Source organism: Mustela nivalis (genome assembly GCF_964662115.1).
Source record: "Mustela nivalis genome assembly, chromosome: 19".
Classification (NCBI taxonomy): Eukaryota; Metazoa; Chordata; class Mammalia; order Carnivora; family Mustelidae; genus Mustela; species Mustela nivalis.
Window position 1 is genome coordinate 31,973,443 of NC_139038.1, and position 18,128 is coordinate 31,991,570.

General features: G+C 51.6%; 1 protein-coding gene across 2 annotated transcripts in view; it reads left to right on the plus strand.

Moving 5' to 3' along the window:
• Nucleotides 1-14,622, plus strand: part of GRIN2A (glutamate ionotropic receptor NMDA type subunit 2A) — a 373,499-nt gene extending 358,877 nt beyond the window's left edge. Inside the window, exons 13-15 of one of the 2 annotated variants that reach the window (XM_082714122.1) lie at nucleotides 3,607-3,845; nucleotides 10,725-12,438; nucleotides 12,552-14,622. In XM_082714122.1, coding sequence (XP_082570248.1) covers nucleotides 3,607-3,845; nucleotides 10,725-12,438; nucleotides 12,552-12,565 — 1,967 coding nt within the window. In that variant the 3' untranslated portion in view covers nucleotides 12,566-14,622. Of the gene's footprint in view, nucleotides 1-3,606; nucleotides 3,846-10,724 lie in introns of both variants that reach the window. The other variant, XM_082714121.1, reaches the window with a different exon arrangement.
• Nucleotides 14,623-18,128: the final 3,506 nt, after the last annotated feature.

Below are 18,128 nucleotides of genomic sequence, written 5' to 3' on the forward strand. Positions count from 1 at the left end.
CGTGTCTCATACTAAAGCTGGTACGTTGGAAGCCTCTGGAACCAAGGCAGAAGCAAACTCAGCACCCCGCTGTAGGAACGTTTTTACAGCCCAGTGTGCTCAGGGGCCTCGTGGGGTTTAGAGGAACAGCAGCCCTGCTGAAGATGAGCTCATCTCCCGAAGTTACAAACGTCACAAGGAAGAACTCCACTGCGAGAGCCAGCACATGCAGCAAGCAGACAGTGTGAACCCCAGGAACCAAGGTGGTGGGCACGAGGAAGGGCAGAGACTAATCTGAAAGATGGTGGGTTTGAAATTATTAAATGTGGAGAAGTTTTTTAAGACTCGTAACAGAAGAATGAGATATTATGATGAAAAAGAATGGGCAGAATTTTAAGATGGGATGAGTATCACAATTGGAACAGATTAAATGAAAGCAGAAAGCTAAAATTATTAATGAAAGAATAAATGAGCTGGAAAATAGATCTGTGGGAAGCATCTAACTGTAGGACAGAGGCATCAAGGAGTGGAAAAATATTAAAACAAAGTTAATAACCTGGAGGACAGAATGAGAAGGTTTAGAATATTTTAAACACAATTTTCAGGAGAAGAGAAAAGATAGAATGGTCATGTGTTCTTAGGGGGTTGCCGATTAAAACGGTGCGATACCTCTATGTACCTTATTAGAACAGCTAAAATCCAAAACACTGACAATGCTGATAAATTCTGGCAAGGGTGTGGAGCAGCGGCGACGCGCATTCATTGCTGGTGGGGACACAAAATGGCATGGCCACTTGGAAGAGGGTTTGGCAGTTTCCCACAAGGCTAAACATATTCGTACCATACAATCCCACTGTTGTGCTCCCATATTTACCCAAAGGAGTTGAAAACGGCTGTCCACAGGAAAACCTGCCCATGGATGTTGACAGCATCCAATGATTCCTAATTGCCATAACTCAGAAGCAGCCAGGATGTCTTTCAGTGGGTGAACGGTAAACCGACCATACCTCTATGCGATGGAAATTACTCGCAAGTAAAAAACTGTCAAGCCATGGACAGAAGTGGAGGAATTTAAGTGCACGTTGTTCTCAGCCCATATGCTAACACTGTGGACTTAAAGGAAGGATCCAGAAGATACCTGGAGTTCCCACCGTGTACATTTCTAACCATAAATACAAGAGTAAATGATGATGCCAGATCACTCTGGAACCCCTCTGTTCTAGTTCTTCAAAGCTAGAGTGCCTCTGCTTTGATCAGTGCCCTCCGTCCCCCAACCAGGTCAAACAGCAAACTGCTATATCATGAATTATCCCACTTACCCGCTTGGTCTGCTATGAACTGAGGCAAGTTAAGTGCGCTCGCTTTTTGATGTCGCTTTGAATTGATACTTTGGATCATTTTGAATTGTTTCATCTTTTTACAAATCAGAGGACTGCTCCCCTTGGGAAAAAAAAATACATCTTGTTACCATGAAAGAAGTCAGTTCGAAACCGCTGCCATGTGCACTGTGGTTCCAGCTATGGGATATTCTGGAAAGGGCAAAACTACAGGGACCATTAAAAGATGAGTAGTTGCCAGGGGTTAGGATACACGTGAAGAGAGTCAAACCGGCTGGCACATGGGGGACTTTGGAGGCAGGACTATTCTGTATCATACTATAGTGATGGACACATGACATTAGGCATTGGGCAAAATCCACAGAACAGGACAACACAAAGCACGAACCATAATGTAAATTGTGGGCTTTAGTTAATGTATAAAATATACATATTATATTTACATAAAATATGTATATATTTATGTATAATATCTATCTATACACATGTATATATATAGTAGATTATACGTATATATATTTTCCATGTATAATTAAATATGTTTTATATTATATATATAATGTATATAAACCCTAATGTAAATTGGGCTTTAGTTAATGTATCAAGATTGGTTCATAAATTGGAAAAAAAAAATTCCCACCCCAGTGTCACATGTTAGTAAGAGAAATGGAAGGAATGGGAAGGAGTTATGGGAACTCTGTACTATCTGCTTAGTGTTTCTGTAACCCTAAAACTACTCTAGAAAAATACAGTCCACTGATTTTTTTTAAAGGGTGGGGGTAGGGAAGGTTGACATGCAAAGCAGGAAAAGGTGAGATATTTTTCCAGAATTAAAGTCACACCTCGAAGAATGACAGAGTCCAGAGCCAAACAAATAATAAAGCAAATCTACACCTACATTCCACCCCAAAGAGAAAATGAAAGTCTCAAACCCCATCAAAAAGAAAACACAGATCGCACAGGGAGTAGCAGAAGTTAGATTATTAGCCAACTTCTCAACAATGGTAATCTAGATCAGAGGAAAACTCAGTAACATCTTCAAAAGGCTCGGGGAAAATAAGGATCAACTTAGATTTCTCTGTTCAGCCAAATCATTCAAAAGGTGAGTGAACCAAGAGTGTGACACGCTAATTTTATGAAACTTAAAAAAGAGCATCATGGAAGCAGTAATTATGCTCACCTCTTCAAACAAGAAATCAAAGAAACATTTGGAGTGTTTCCTTTACTTTTCTCGGCACATTTTGTATTGTATCTACAGACACACGCGCGCGCGCGCGCACACACACAACATGGTCCTACTTTTCATTTCATATTGTATGCGTCCTGTTTGATTTTCGGTGTCCTTGAAGGATAATTTTTGAAGTCTGAATCATAGTATAAGTGCCACAGTTCAGTGAATTGCTAGACAGCTTAATTGCTAGACATCGAGATCAGAGAATCTCCTCCTAAATGGCAACTGGATGAAATCCACAGGAAGACAACGCCATGCTAGCAGAGCATGCCTCCTTTTCCTCTCCCCCTGAAAGCCCCACCTGCTCCTTTAACTGCCTGCCCAAGTGGGGAGGGGTTGCGTTTGCAAGGGGCCATTCAGAGCTGATTGGGATGCCTCTTTCCAGGGCTTTCTGCCCTCAGTGCCGTGCCCTCGGTGGGTGGCATCTTAGAACAATCCCAGATAACCTAAAGGGAGACACAAGAGGAAACGGACTGCCGTGGGCCCGGCACGGTGCTGGGCGCTTCCTTTGGAACAGCCCCGGGAACGCTACTATTTAGGGAAAACCTGGCTGTGAGCCGGGCACTGCGTTTAGGGCGTTTGCAGACTGAGCTCCTGGGGTCCTCGTGAGAACGCTAGGACGCGTGCAGTGCCGCTCTGGGTAGTTCACAGACGGGAGAGCTGCAGCCCCTGCAGCCCCCCAGCTAGTGAGGGGTGAAGTCGACCTGGGATGCGAGCCTTTCCGTGGTGGTGGCGAGCTGCCAGTTCGTGCCGCGCCCTGTTCCAGGCGGGCGTGGGTGCCGGGGACGGGGGTCGAGAAAAGGAGGGTGGGCAGAACAAAAGGACAGTAATTTAACTGCACCCGACGACATAGTGCCCTCTTTGCCCTCCCAACAGCGGTGTAAGGTGGGTCCCGCCATCACTGGAGCGTCCCCGTGCGCGTGCGCACGCGCATGCGCAGGCCTGCAGCGCTTGGTGAGGCACCGCCCCATCCCCCAGCTCCGAGTCCGCCGGCTCCTCCCCAGACCCCTCAGCGCACCCCCCGCTCCTCACGGCCCGCGGCTCTTGTCTCCCGTGCAGGCGAGATGGAGGAGCTGGAGACCCTGTGGCTCACGGGGATCTGCCACAATGAGAAGAACGAGGTGATGAGCAGCCAGCTGGACATCGACAACATGGCGGGCGTGTTCTACATGCTGGCGGCCGCCATGGCCCTCAGCCTCATCACCTTCATCTGGGAGCACCTCTTCTACTGGAAGCTGCGCTTCTGCTTTACCGGCGTCTGCTCCGACCGCCCGGGGCTGCTCTTCTCCATCAGCAGGGTCAGTACCCCCGCCGGCTACTCCCTTCTGCGGCTTCCAGAGAACCGGGGCTTCCTGACTCCTGGGTGGGGGATGGGGGGTGGGGGGACGATCCTACCCCCCCACACACCCCCCGGCTCACCACCCCTTCTGGGGCCTGTGGGCAAGGAATCCAGGCCCTGGGCCTTCAGAACCCAGCCACAGCAAGCCCAGATGACCGTGCAAGCCCGAAGGGGGAGGAGAACGGGGGTGAAGCGGGTTGGGCATGAACACGAGCCGAACGTTGAGCTGAAACCCAGCAATGCCCCTGGGGGTCAAGGTGAGGGAGCACTCGAGGATGCCTACCCCCTACCTGCGAAGGGGTCTGTCCTCCAGTCTTGCTGAGTATTATGGGACCGAAAGGACCACATTACTGGGTCTTCTAGTCTTTAAGAGAGAAAGTAGTCATCTGACTTGACGCAAAACTTTTCAGTTTTTAAATATTAGTAACTAATTCAAATAATAATAATAAAAAAATACCCAGTAAGCCAAACGCAGCTGTTTGTGGGGGTCCACCGCTAAAATCCCCGGATAGGATGTTACAGCTCACGCACACGTCCCAACGGGCCATGTGTGCCAACGCAAAATCTCCATCCAGTGCTGCGCTTTGTGTACACACATCGAACCCAGCACAGGGAGCGTGTGTAATGCAACAGAGCCTCAGACGGAACTAAGACGTGACTCCCTATGAGAAGATGCACACACACCAAATAGAAAACCAAAGTACACAGCCAAGCATAAACAACAGCCCAGAACACACCTGATGTAGTGAGCACACACCCTACACCAGGAAACCCTCTCCTGGTGCACAGGACAGCATGTGTATGTCACCATAAAACAGTCCCTGTAATTCATCAGTAATGACAACAATCACGGAAAGTGCTTCTATTTGCGGGGCCCCTGATGTGCCAGGCACCCTGTAAGGACTGTGTACTCTTCATCTCATTTAAGCCACAAGCCGTCTCTGTGAGGTGGGTACCCGTTACTGGCCCCAGATTACAGATGGGGAGACTCAACGTTAGGAGGTTAGGCAATTACGCAAGGTGGCACAGTCTTTGGTGGAGCTGGGACTTGAATCTGGGTGGTATGGTACCAGCCAGAGCACAGACTCTTACAGAAACCAACATCCAATTCAAGCAACCCAAGAGATTTGATACAAATCATACTACACAACACATACATGCACACAACGGACATGTTTACATGGTCAATGCAGTCTCGTCACTTGGTTGCATCACATGTACATGTTCACTCCTCTTCTAATAAAATGTAACAGTATCTTGCAGTCATCTTTCCATCTGTCCACCCACCCATCCATTCATTCCACTCATGTGTCCATCCACCCATCCATTCCACCTATTTCATTCACCCACCCACCCATCCTTCCGTCCATCTATCCATCCGTCCATCCACCCAACCACCTGTCCATCCACCCATCCATCCTTCCATCTGTCCATCCGTCCACCCACCCATCCGTCTGTCCACCCACCCATCCATCCATCCATCCGTCTGTCCATCCATCCACCTATTTCATCCACCCATCCCTCCATTCCACCCATCTGTCCATCTGTCCATCCATTCCACCCACCTATCCATCCACCCACCCATCCGTCCGTCCATCCATCACCCACCCATCCATCTACCCATTCGTCCGTCCGTCCATCCATCCATCCCTCCATTTCCACCTATCTGTCCATCCATCTACCCATCTATCTCATCCATCTACCCACCCCTCCATTCATCCATCCAAGTGTTTACCTATTTCTCCTGTATACTCACCTTGGAATGTTTTCACTTTAAAAGAATTTAATGAAAAGCATCTGGTGGAAAACACCTGGTTCAGGTATGCTAATGGTTATTGGGGAAAATGAAATAATCATTTTTAAAGAAACTTGTATATTTTTAGCATTTGGTGATCTTAAGAACTTTAGAGATTCAGAAGGCACAGATTAGCTTAGTGAGGAGGATTTATTTTTCTGTTCAGTGTCACTCTTGCATTCTGTGCAAATACATATTTCCCAATTAACTTGATGGCATCTAAACACAGATTCCTTAAGAATAACAATGTGTGCACACATAGCTAGGTATTATGCCAACTTTAAGCTAATTCTCTCCACCAGTTACTAAAGGCCTTCCGTACCCAAATGACTCTGGGATTATCACGAGCAAATGCACACTTTTGCTTTTCCTTGTAAATCCTGCTTGTATCTGAAGAGCGTTCCCTCTGTCCGAGACGCCATTAAGGAAGCCAAGTGGAGGAACTAACGTTATGAGAAATGAACTAAATCCACTTGCAAGCATCTTGAGGGACAGGATTAGAGGGAGGTGGGGCACACAGGAGCCAGGCATACTGGAATCCGAACTTCAGTCTCCCCTCCCTTGGGGAGAGAGGACCCCGTGTCTCAAAGGAGCACTGCCAGGACTCCCGTGCCCCCTCTGGGGACTCTCAGCCACCATCACTCCTGTATCCTTAAAGGCTGCACGGAGCCCTGCTTCAGCAATGACTCCCCTTCTCCCCAGAGAGTATCTTAAAATGATTGCAGCCTGAATGTGTGAATAGAAGGATTTCATAGTTAATATACTTTCCTGCCTCTCTCGTTTGTTAGGGGAACTCAGAACAGCTCAGGCCCTGATGCCATGCATTGCTTAAAAAAAAAAATTTCTCCCTTTCTCATCACGGGCTAACACACATCTCTAAAGCTTGTCTTATGGGCACACTCATGCATATGCCACCTTAGGTCTATATCCCTTACACAGAGAACACAGACAAAAACATCTTAGTTGTGCACACACAATCATTTTTTTTTAAAACAAACCTGCAGTGCAGAATCTCCCAAGTCAAGAACCCACCTTCCTACAAAGGCAAGACCACAACCCCCCAGTTAATTACAGCCGCATGTGAATCAGGGCCAGATCAGTTAGGTTTCCTCCATCCTCCCTCACAACCCCTGTGAGTCTGATACGATCACCCCCATCCTGTGGATGTGGAGAAACTGAGGCCCCAACAATGGCCGGAACAGGACCCTTTGGCTTCACCTTAAATGTCCTTGAAACTACAGGGTTCTTCCTACTTCACGGAGCAGGCCAGAAAAAGGCAGGAAAGGGGAAGCCTGTCACTTGTGCAGGGCTGGGTCCTGGGCTTCAAGCCGGTTCTGAGGGTAGGTTCCCTTCCGGGGGACAGAGATGTCTGCTGCTCTGAAATGCGCTTGCCCCTGAGTGACATTCCCACCTGCCCATGAGCCAGGTCTCTCTGAACCAGCTCCTGCGGCAGCTGCAGCACCCAGCCCATAAGCTGGCTGTCACCGCAGCAGACACGGGCAGTCCTCCCTGTGGGCTGGATGTCCCTTGGGAAGCTGCCGGATCGTAAAATGGAATACAGACCAGACATACGGCCGCTCCTGGATGCTCCTGCGTAGGGGAGAACCAGAGCTCCAAGAAGTGATTAGAACCCACTTTCTCCCACAGCCATGGCCTTTGCCTTGATTTTGACTTTAAAAAACAACAACAACAACAAAATTGTCCTCTAGTCTGTGGGAGGCTCTTAATTTTTCTCTCCAAAATGCTCTCCCTCTCACATACAACACAGTATTCACTCTCACCAGCATAAAGAACTGCCTCGGTTTTCGGTCATGAGGAACTGGAGACAGCAACGACAGAGACCAGGGGGATGGAAATTGTGCGACCTGCCCAGTGGGCTCCCCTAAGGGCGTCTGGGGACAGTGAAGGGAGCTTCTGGCTCAGCCACACCCGGGACCAAGAGAGCAGAAGTCAGATACTGCCTCAGTCCGTTAGCGCCACAATAACTACCACAGACCATGTGGCTCACCAATAGCAGACATTCGCTTCTCAGAGTTCTGGAGGCTGGGGTGCCAGCAAGGTCAGGTGAAGGTCGTCCTCTGGGCCACAGACTACCCCTCGTGTCCTCACACCATGGAGGGGGTGAGGGTGCTCCCTGGGGTTTCTCTTCTAAGGGCACTGATCCCACTCACGAGCGCCCCACCCACAGGACCTCATCCCCTCCCAAAGGCCCCACCTCCTCACACCATCTACTTTTAGGGTGAGGATCTCAACATGTGGACTTGGAGGAGGGTACAGACATTTAGGCCTTAGCATATACTTCAGGGGTCAGGTCCAGACTCCAGGCAACCATGGAGGGCTGCAGAGCCCACAACCCTTCTAGAACATTCTGAGAGAAGCCCTTGAGGGGAGAAGAGCAGATTGTCTGGGGCAGCACACAGTCCTCAGTGCGGTCTCCTCATGGCCACAGTGCGGCCAGGAAGGCATCTCGTCCCCACCCCTGGAAGGATATAGCCTCAGTCTCCATGTAACAAGACGAGACATGAGCAAGCGCTCTGCAGCTTGGGTCCCGCTCCCGAGAGAGAGTCTGGGCTGCTCCCTAACCAAAGCGAACCTTCTATAGCAGACCGCAGACGGCGCTTCTTGCCACTTTGGGAACATGGGCCCCGGGTGCTGGTGCTAGCGTGTGAGGGGTGGAGGGGGTATTGTAGGGCACATTGGGGACGACCCATGGCACAGGTCATCCTGCTCGCGTTCATGGAGCCTCTCCTGAACCTGGGGCTTTGTCTGCATTGTATTATCCTGTCCTCTACCCCCTTGGAGAATGTGTGGTTCCCACTTTGCAGATGTGGAAACTGAGGCTCAAAAGCTAAGCGGCTTATTCAAAGTCACAGAGCTAATGACAGATGGAGCTGGAACTCACTTCCATTGGGTTCCAAGCTCTCGTTCTCTCTGCTTTTCTCTGCTGTGCACCCCCCTCCTCGGCAGCCCATCAAGAAAATGGGTCAACTCAGTGGGAGAAGGCTGCCCCCCCCCACCCAGGCCTGGGGGTGGGCTCGGTCCATCACCTGGACTCCCCTTCCCGAGGCTTCACCAGGCACATCGGCACCTAGGAGCTGCCTGAGCTGCAGCCTGTGAGTCCCAGGAGAGCCAGGGGTGACAGAAAGCCATCAGCGGCCATCCCCCCATTCCTGAGACATAACTCAACTCCCTGACCACTTCGTGGGCCTCCCCAACGTAGACAGCCAGCTTCTCTTGGCCAGTGAGGGCATACTGCTGTCAGGGGAGGGGTGGAGGAAAGTTCTCAAAATCTCTAGCAGGGCACCAGGAGCTCATTAGAGCAGTTGCAGGTTTAGGGGGAAAAAATGTAAAGTCTCTTTACAGCAGAGGCACAGACCTCTGCTGACCCAAACATGCAGGAGACACACCAGTTCTCATCCATACAGGCCACGCCTCCCCAGGTCCGGGTGTAGGATGACTCTGTTACCGAGCTGAGCAGGGCAGGCACGGGTTCACATACACCGTCCAGAAGTGCTGTGCTAGGTGAAGCCCACGGCACACTGGTGTGACTGCCACGCCCAGCAGCCATGGAAGGTAGAGGGGACAGAAGACCAGGCTGCAGGAAGGTGAGAAAGGGCACAATGCCAGGCTCTGGGGAGCCCAAGCCATGCCGCCCGGGGTGCAGAGGGTCAGGGAAAGAGATGCTCAGAGTCACTACTGCAGGTTCCTTGTGTACTGCTCCTGGAGGGCAGTGTGGACATTCTCCAGAAAGCCCCAAGAAAAATGCAGCCGTGCAAACAGATTGAGGGTGTTGCAGTTCTGTGAGCATCCCCGTGGCTGGGAGCCAGTGGGGTCACGGTCATCAGGGTCCACAGCTACCCACGCACCCTTTCCACTAGTTCATACCGCAGTCAGCAGCGGCCACCACAGACCCCTGCTTGGACTGGCTCCCTGTCGGTCTTGGGAGGACCTTGTTCTGACCATCTTCTTTATGGCTGCCAAAATCTGGGGCCCACAGCAGGGGAAGGGGGGCACAAATTAGTGTTCCCAAAGCCACCTTGCCTACTGTTGGGCCATGAAGCAGGAGCTCCTCTCTTGACTTACTTTGAAGTAAACCGCTATTTTTACGAAAGGAATGAGGCGGTGTGGAAAACCAGAGACCCACAGTCGGGGGTGCTTCTGTCTGAGACGCCCAGTAGTGCCCAAGTCCCTCTGTCCTTGGATGGGTTTCAGGGCTGCATTACTATGGCCTTGGGATTCCCCACCGTTCCTCGTGGCTAGTACCCAACTCTGTGTCAAACAGACACACATGCACACAAAAGGATATACTCGGTGACATCTGTGAAAAGTCTCAAGTGGCCTCAGGGGTTCAAAGAGTGTCCTGTCTCTCCCTCCCGGGCTCTGCTCTTTCCTAGGACAGTTTCACTCTCAGGTTAACGTCCCCACATGGTGGCAAGACTAGTTCCTTGCAACTGCTTCTTCTGGCCTAACTTCTCCATCTTTCCTTCCCCAAAATGTCTCATCACCCACGGATTTTTATGCCCAGCCTTCAAGTAACCACAAAGGGTTTTCTCATTCACCTGCTTGGGTCTCATGCCTTGACTGCTAGCTTCAGCGTGTTGGTAGGGGCAGGTTCCCCTAAAGAATTCATAACCAGTGGTTCTTTTATGCAAGTGTAATAGCTGCCTGGTATCCAGACTTCAGAGATGATCCTGGGAAACCGCAGTGAAACGTAAGCTAGCAACCCGCTACCAATTCAGTATCCTCTCCTGTCAGTCTGGAGGCCCTGGGACCATCATCAGATACACGAGCACTAGTTGATAAGGACCTTTTCTCAGACTCCGCACATGATTCTTGGCACAAGTGTTGGATAATCCCGAGCCAGAGAGACGAGCTTACTGGTCTCGTAGATCTAGGAAACATTCCCGGGATTCAGACTGGCCTTCAGGATCCCCGCCAAGGCCCCTCCAGGAAGGACACATCCCTCCTCCGCAGGTAAAGGCCGGCGTGCGGCGGTTTCGCACTCCTGCTGCTGCTGACCCTGTCTCGTGTTCCTTCCCCTAGGGCATTTACAGCTGTATCCACGGGGTGCACATCGAGGAGAAGAAGAAGTCTCCAGACTTCAACCTGACCGGGTCCCAGAGCAACATGTTAAAGCTGCTCCGGTCAGCCAAAAACATCTCCGACGTGTCCAACGTGAACTCCTCGAGAATGGATTCCCCCAAGAGGACTGCGGACTTCATCCAAAGAGGCTCCCTCATCGTGGACATGGCTTCCGATAAGGGAAATATGATCTACTCGGACAACAGGTCCTTTCAGGGGAAAGACAACGTTTTTGGGGACAACATGAACGAGCTGCAGACGTTTGTGGCCAGCAGGCACAAGGACAACCTCAACAACTACGTGTTCCAGGGACAGCACCCCCTGACTCTCAATGAGTCCAACCCCAACACGGTGGAGGTGGCCGTGAGCACCGAGTCCAAAGCGAACTCGAGGCCCCGGCAGCTGTGGAAGAAATCCATGGAGTCGCTGCGCCAGGACTCGATGAGCCAGAACCCGGTCTCCCAGAGGGACGAGGGGGCGGCGGAGAACAGGACCCACTCCCTGAAGAGCCCTCGGTACCTTCCGGAAGAGGTGGCCCACTCGGACGTTTCGGAAACTTCGAGTCGGCCCACGTGCCACAGGGAGCCCGACAACAGCAAGAACCACAAGACCAAGGACAACTTCAAGAGGTCCGTGGCCTCCAAATTCCCCAAGGACTGCAGCGAGGTTGAGCGCTCCTACCTGAAAACCAAAGCCAGCTCCCCCAGGGACAAGATCTACACCATTGACAGCGAGAAGGAGCCCAGTTTCCACCTGGACCCGCCCCAGTTTGTGGAAAACGTGGCCCTGCCCGAGAACGTGGACTTCCCCGACCCCTACCAGGACCCCAACGAAAACTTCCGCAAGGGGGACCCCGGGCTGCCCACGAACAGGACCGCCCTGCACAACGAGGACGTGCTCCCCAACAACGACAAACACAAATTCTACTCCAAGCACTTCACCCTGAAAGACAAGAGCTCCCCTCACAGTGAGGGCAGCGACCGGTACCGGCAGAACTCCACGCACTGCCGGAGCTGCCTGTCCAACCTGCCCGCCTACTCGGGCCACTTCACCGTGCGGTCCCCCTTCAAGTGCGACGCCTGCCTGCGGATGGGCAACCTGTACGACATTGACGAAGACCAGATGCTCCAGGAGACGGGCAGCCCGGCTGCCCAGGAGGAGGTCTACCAGCAGGACTGGGCGCAGAACAGCACCCTCCAGTTCCAGAAAAACAAGCTCAGGATCAGCCGTCAGCACTCCTACGATAACATCGTGGACAAGCCCAGGGAGCTAGACCTCAGCAGGCCGTCCAGGAGCATCAGCCTCAAGGACCGGGAACGGCTCCTGGAGGGGAATTTGTACGGGAGTCTCTTTAGCGTGCCCGCCAGCAAACTCTCGGGACACAAGAGCGCCCTCTTCCCGCAGGGTCTGGAGGACAGCAAGCGGAGCAAGTCCCTCTTGCCCGACCACGCCTCCGATAACCCTTTCCTCCGTTGCTATGGGGACGACCGACGCTTAGTCATCGGGAGATGCCCCTCGGACCCTTACAAACACTCGCTGCCGTCCCAGGCCGGGAACGACAGCTACCTTCGATCGTCCTTGAGGTCAACGGCATCCTACTGCTCCAGGGACAGCAGAGGCCCCGGCGACGTGTACATTCCAGAGCATGTTATGCCTTATGCTGCAAACAAGAACAGTATGTACTCTAACCCCAGGGTTTTGAACCCCTGCAGCAATAGACGTGTGTACAAGAAAATGCCTAGTATTGAATCTGATGTTTAAAACCTTCCATTGATGTTTTATCTATAGGGAAACATACGTAGCGGCCGACGTGCTGGAGGGTAAATGTCGGATGTCCGATGGTGCCCTGCAAAGAGGAAGAGGATTTAGGAAGGTATTTTTTTTTCCTTTTTTTTCCTTTTTTTTTTTTTTTCTGTCGGTTCTTTGCACATGGCTCCTTGCCATCGTCTTCCACTCAAGGAATCTTGGGAGGTGCGAGCTGAGCATGGCAGATACCAGATGGGTGAGTCCTTAACCAAAAACACAAATACACACCCGGGCGGGTCTCCCGGAAGTGCTCACTAGGTATGTTGGCAATAAGAATGCGTTGGATGCCGGTGGTGATGCTATGATTTCCTCTATTCCAAACCCCATTACGGCCCGTCTGCCATGTGCTCTCATCAGAAATGCCTAGCGGTCGCTCTCGTTCTGAATAAGCAGTACGGTATGCATGGACCCCCTGACTCAGACCCAACAGTGACGAAAGCATCTTCACTGTAGCGAGATTGACGTGCAAGAGATTAGCGAGTCTGGCCTTGTACCTGTTTTCAGCTTTAATGTTACGCCTCCCATCACTGCCCAGGCCCAGCCCCCGAACTCCAGGCTTCCCCCCCAAAGAATAGCAAAAGCGTGTGTTCACAGTCACTAAGCTACCTTCGTTAGAGTCTATTTCCAAGACCCGTCTGGAGTAAGCGGCCAGAAGGGCCCTCAGGCGGAGAGCTCCGAGGACCCCTCCAGACATCAGCCTGCGCGTCTCACGGAACGCTCTGTCCCCCTCGGCTTCGACGGTTCTGATCGGAGCCGCAGACTCCCACGTGTCTGTCTCCGATCTCTGACTTGCGGCTCTCCGGTCTCTGACCCAGCGGCTGTTGTAGTCTATCCCGAAGACTTCCCGCGTACGTAAGTTTGCGTCCCCTCCGCCCTTCTGGTGGCGACTCAGGGTTGTATAGTATCTGTTACCCCTCCTTCCCTCCCGGACTGACCCTCGCTCGTTCCGTCCCCGAACGGCCATGGTGGCGTCTAATTAGGTGTATGTTGCTATTCCCAGAGCTGTTACCGCGGTGGCTCGCGCCAGCAGCCGTGTGTCCCACAATCTGTAAGAAGTTCAGGGCCCTCCGTCCGCTCAAGGCGAGCCCTAGCTTTTGCGTCTGTCTTCCTCCACGTCATGAGATTCCGTTGGTCGCGCTTTCCACCCCAGCCTCAGATGGAAAAGCCTCCAGAACAGGAGACGCGCTCCGGACCCCACCCCGAGCGTCCTCCCAGTGGTGGATCGGCCTTAGTGGCCAAAGTGATTCCTCTCTCCCAAAATGTTCGCTCTCTGGAGTCAAAACCGCTTCACCAGCACCAACGGGAATCTATGAGAAACTCCCCGAAGCATTTGTCATTTCCGAGTCACCCCCACTGTCCCTTTTTTACTGGACTCAGACCTGTGCCTCTATGACCTGGAATGAGAGTCGTTTAAAAACACCGGGGTCGGAAGGGGTGTCTGCCACACGGGAAGCTCGCAGCACAGGGGGACCCACGCCAGGTGCCAAAAAAAAAAAAAAAAAAAAAAGCAAGGGAGGTAGTTGTTCTGCGGCCACACACCAGAATTTTGTAGCTTAAAAATTAAATATAAAACCCACAGACCACATTAGTTAACCCTTTTTGTAAGAGTTCAAATTTTAGCGTATTTTAACTTCACGAATGTCCTGGAAATAGCCAGGGTAACTAGCCATCAAGTCTGGTGGAGTCGCTGAATTGTCCTGGCGACAATCAGCACAGCCTGGGCTAAGAGCCTGCCCGTCTCCTGGTTTCCTCCTGCATTTTGCTCTGGGTTTCTGGAGAAGGGCACCTGAGTGGCAGGTTGAAGAGTCACCCTGGTTCTTTTCCTGATGGCACGTTCTGTTCTGTCAGTAGTGTTTTCCGGCAAGTGGGCAGGTGCCAGGAGCAATTCTCTTAGATCTTGAGGACTCTGTGAACAACCCCATCTTTGGGCAGGTGCGCCCAGTAACGATGAGAAGCGGTTGCGTAGTTTCAGGATCTTCGGTGGGGAGGCAGAGGCGGCCACGGGCAAGGACATCTTCCTGTCACCGTGTGGCTGAGAGGCGGAAGGGAGGGTTAAGGCTTTGGCAAATTCCTGGCTGTCTTATCTTTCAGAACTTTCTGCCTTTGCCCGCCCATTGCTTTCCAGACCTACACTCCCCCAGCCAGAATTCACCTCATTTCCCCGACACGATGGGCATGTCATGACATGAGATGAATTAAAATCTCCCCCAGCACACAGAGCAGGGGCATGTCGTCAACCCAAAGAGGCTGTCTGTCTTCCTCCTGTGTCCTCAAAACCCCGGGCGGGGGCGGGGGGCTGCCAAAAGTGACTCGAGACCTCCAGGGAGAATGTGAATTACACTCAGAACTGTTCCACAGATCAAACCCCTTCTTCTAACAACAGCATTATTTCTGCTGTTAACCCTGTGCTTCTTTAGATTAAAAAAAATAATAACTAAAAATGGGGTTTTTGGAAGACCCAACGGTGATGTGCTTCCTTTAATATCCAACACAGTTTTAAAAATAAACCCTGAGGACTGGCATGCTTTTGATAATGAACACATCATTTTCCTCGTCCACAAATTCATCGACTCTTCATTGTGATGATGCCAGGCGTGAAAAAAAAACTGACCACTGATCAGATAAGCAATCTCCCCAGTGAAAGAGAATGACGGAGAGCTATTCAAAAGTGATTCGAGTCAGTTCTGTTCTTTGGAAAAAGCGTATCAAGACGTAAGCAGAAAGCCCTCCAATTCTGGGTCCCTTACAGAGGGTTCGTCTGAACTCCCAGCCTGAGAGCCCAAGAGCCAGCATCTCTGAGCCCAAAACTGTACCTGGGTTTCACCTGACTCAAGTCAGAGCTGGCATCCGTAATGACCCTGCAGGGACCCTAAGCGACTTTCTCCCCTTGAGAAGGGCCCGACGGATAACAGCTCAATGCAGATGCTCACGTTTCTGTCAGTGGGTGATGGTACCCACAGGCCCAGCTGAAAACTGGGTGAGAGGTGAGTCTTCTGGGCTTGAATTCTACTCTGCAGCCCTTGAGCTCCCAGAACACGGTCTTCCCAGTGGTTCTCCCTGCAGGTCTCAGGCCACTCCTGACAGCAGTGCTCGGAGCAGAGAGCTCCCTGATGGGTCTGTTTTCCTGCCAGCGAGGCTCCCACGACAAGTGCAGGGTTTCAGTCTCCCCACTCTCCTGTCCTCTGCAGATCTCCCTCTGTAACTGCGGGCAGCGCCGCAACAGGGGTCTGGAGGATTGTACCTGGTTTCTCTCTCCCGTCCCAGAGGGCCTGCGAGCTGGCCCTACTCGGCTGCTCTGAGCAGACCAGCAAAATTCACCCACGGCAGCAAAATCAGTCCCGTCGACTCATGCTTCTTTTCAAGGGAGAAACAAGAAATTGCACCTTGTTTACAAATGAAATAGTTTCACTTAAACGGGACTCTAGCCAAGGCAGTTAATTAGTCCAAAGAGCCACAGCGGCCATACAGTCCCACATTGTTTATTCTGTTTGAGAAGTCTGCCGCTGATGTGTACTTAATATTCTGCGTCCTGCTCAGGAAATGACAAATGCCCTGAATTCTTTGCAAATAGAATTGCTAATGAAAAAGGGGGGGAGAAAAAGTTGGTGTTAATTAAATGGTGATTAAAAATTTATTTCCTTAAACCTAAAAAGTGCAGATCTAATAATCAGTTGTCGCATAAATAAATACCTTGCACTGAAATCCCGCACAGTGCAAGACCTAAATAAACAAAAATTGGAGAAACCAAAGTGTCTTCCAGAAGAGCCGAACGGGTTTGCTCACTGCAGGCGCATCCCTGTGCTGTGTGCGCACAGATGTCCTTGCACAGGGGACACGAGTTGTTTCTGAAGACAGAGCCGTCTGTGTGGACCGTGGCTAGCGCGCTCGGAACTGGAGTTCGGGGAAAGGGCGGGGGGAAGGAAAAAGCACTGAGTCCGCAGAAACAAAACTCACTGGCTGGTGTCTAACAGGACTTAAGGATTCCACACCCCACAGCGGTTTTCAGCGCAAAAGCAGTGTTTTCACTTGAGACGAAATGAGACCTTTCGGATGCCCCGTGTTCTTTCGGTCAACACGGTCGGAAGCGCTGGACGAGGGTCCGGTGAGGTCTGCACCAGCACTCGGTGTGCTTTCCCGCCGTACTGTGTTCGCGCCGAGTCGGAGGCGACAGGGCAGCCGGCCCCCCTGCTGGACGTCGGAGGAGAGGAAGCGCCCTCCGCCCGCGCGGGCCGTGCTCGTGCACACGTGTACATACTCTCCACGCTTGATTTCCACCATTCACACGTGCAGCGCGTCCTCCAAACATGGTTGTATATAGTGTAAAGCTTATGCTAAAAATTAAACCGTGATGAGGGTCATTCACATGTGGAAAAGCTCTTCTGCTGATTGACGGGCTGATAATTTAGGAAGAGAGGACGCTATGGTTTTTATTTTTTTAAAAAAATCAACATCGCTTCTAGGGAGGATGGCAGGGCCCCAGTGGGATTTGGGTGCTGGTGTTCTTGGCCTCCTTTCGAAGAAGCTGTCTGGGCTTCGGGGTGGGGAATACGGTCCTCTCGTGTTGACTTCTGAAGACGAAGCCGACAGGGACACGCGGGTGATTTCCGCGAACCCACCGAAGGGCAGATTCCCTGGTTCAAGTCCTTATCCTCTTCCCATCCCCACTCGTTCTGTGCCCAAAAGTACTCTCAGTATAGCAGCAGCTAAAGGTCCCTGCCCAGAAGGGTCTTAGAAAAATAGAACTAGCACTATGCTGAGATTTGGAGGAAGGGAGATGAGAAAACGAAGCCCCAGAAGGGCCGTCAGCTGTATGGGATCGCGGAGGGAGACTGTCAGAGCCAAGTCCAGAAAGCACGACCTTGGCGCATGGTCCGATTAATTCCTCGCCTGGGTCGCCTTCCCAGGCTGACTCGGTTCTAGGTTTCTCTCAGAAGTGCTCTCCGGTCCCTCCGGGATAAGAGCTGGAGAACCTCACAGAATGGCCCCTGCTTTCTTTGCCTCTTGCCTTATACAAACCCACACACCCCCTCCCTCACTTTTAGATTTGGTTTCTTCCCTTAAGCTTCCCAACACTCTCCCTGCCTCAGAATCCGGGAGAAGAGAAAACTCTTCTCAGGGACCTATTCCCCGGGAAGAGCCAACAAGGGATAGAGTTAAAGCCTCAAACCAAAGACAAGTGGTGGTGATCACTGAGGCGATGAGAGTTCTATTTCTCGTGAGCCAAGGATGAACAAAGGACCCTGATTTGCTGGTCGTACTTGACCGAGCGTCTTCTCTCCTTTTAAGGCCACTTTGGGGTTGGGAGAAGCAAAGGGGCTAGAAAACACGGCCTCTTCCCATCAGCAACACAGGATCTAGAAATTCAGCTCCCTAACACAAAGGGCAACCGAGGGCCCGCAAAACCCAAACACAGACAGAGTATAAAAAATACAAGCGATAATCACACTGATTCCATGATCAAACCAACCGACGCACCCATAGGTAACCTCGGAGAAATACAGCTGGCTCTCCTGGAGACATACCCTTGATTCTTGGAACGTTCAAAGACAGCACCTGGGA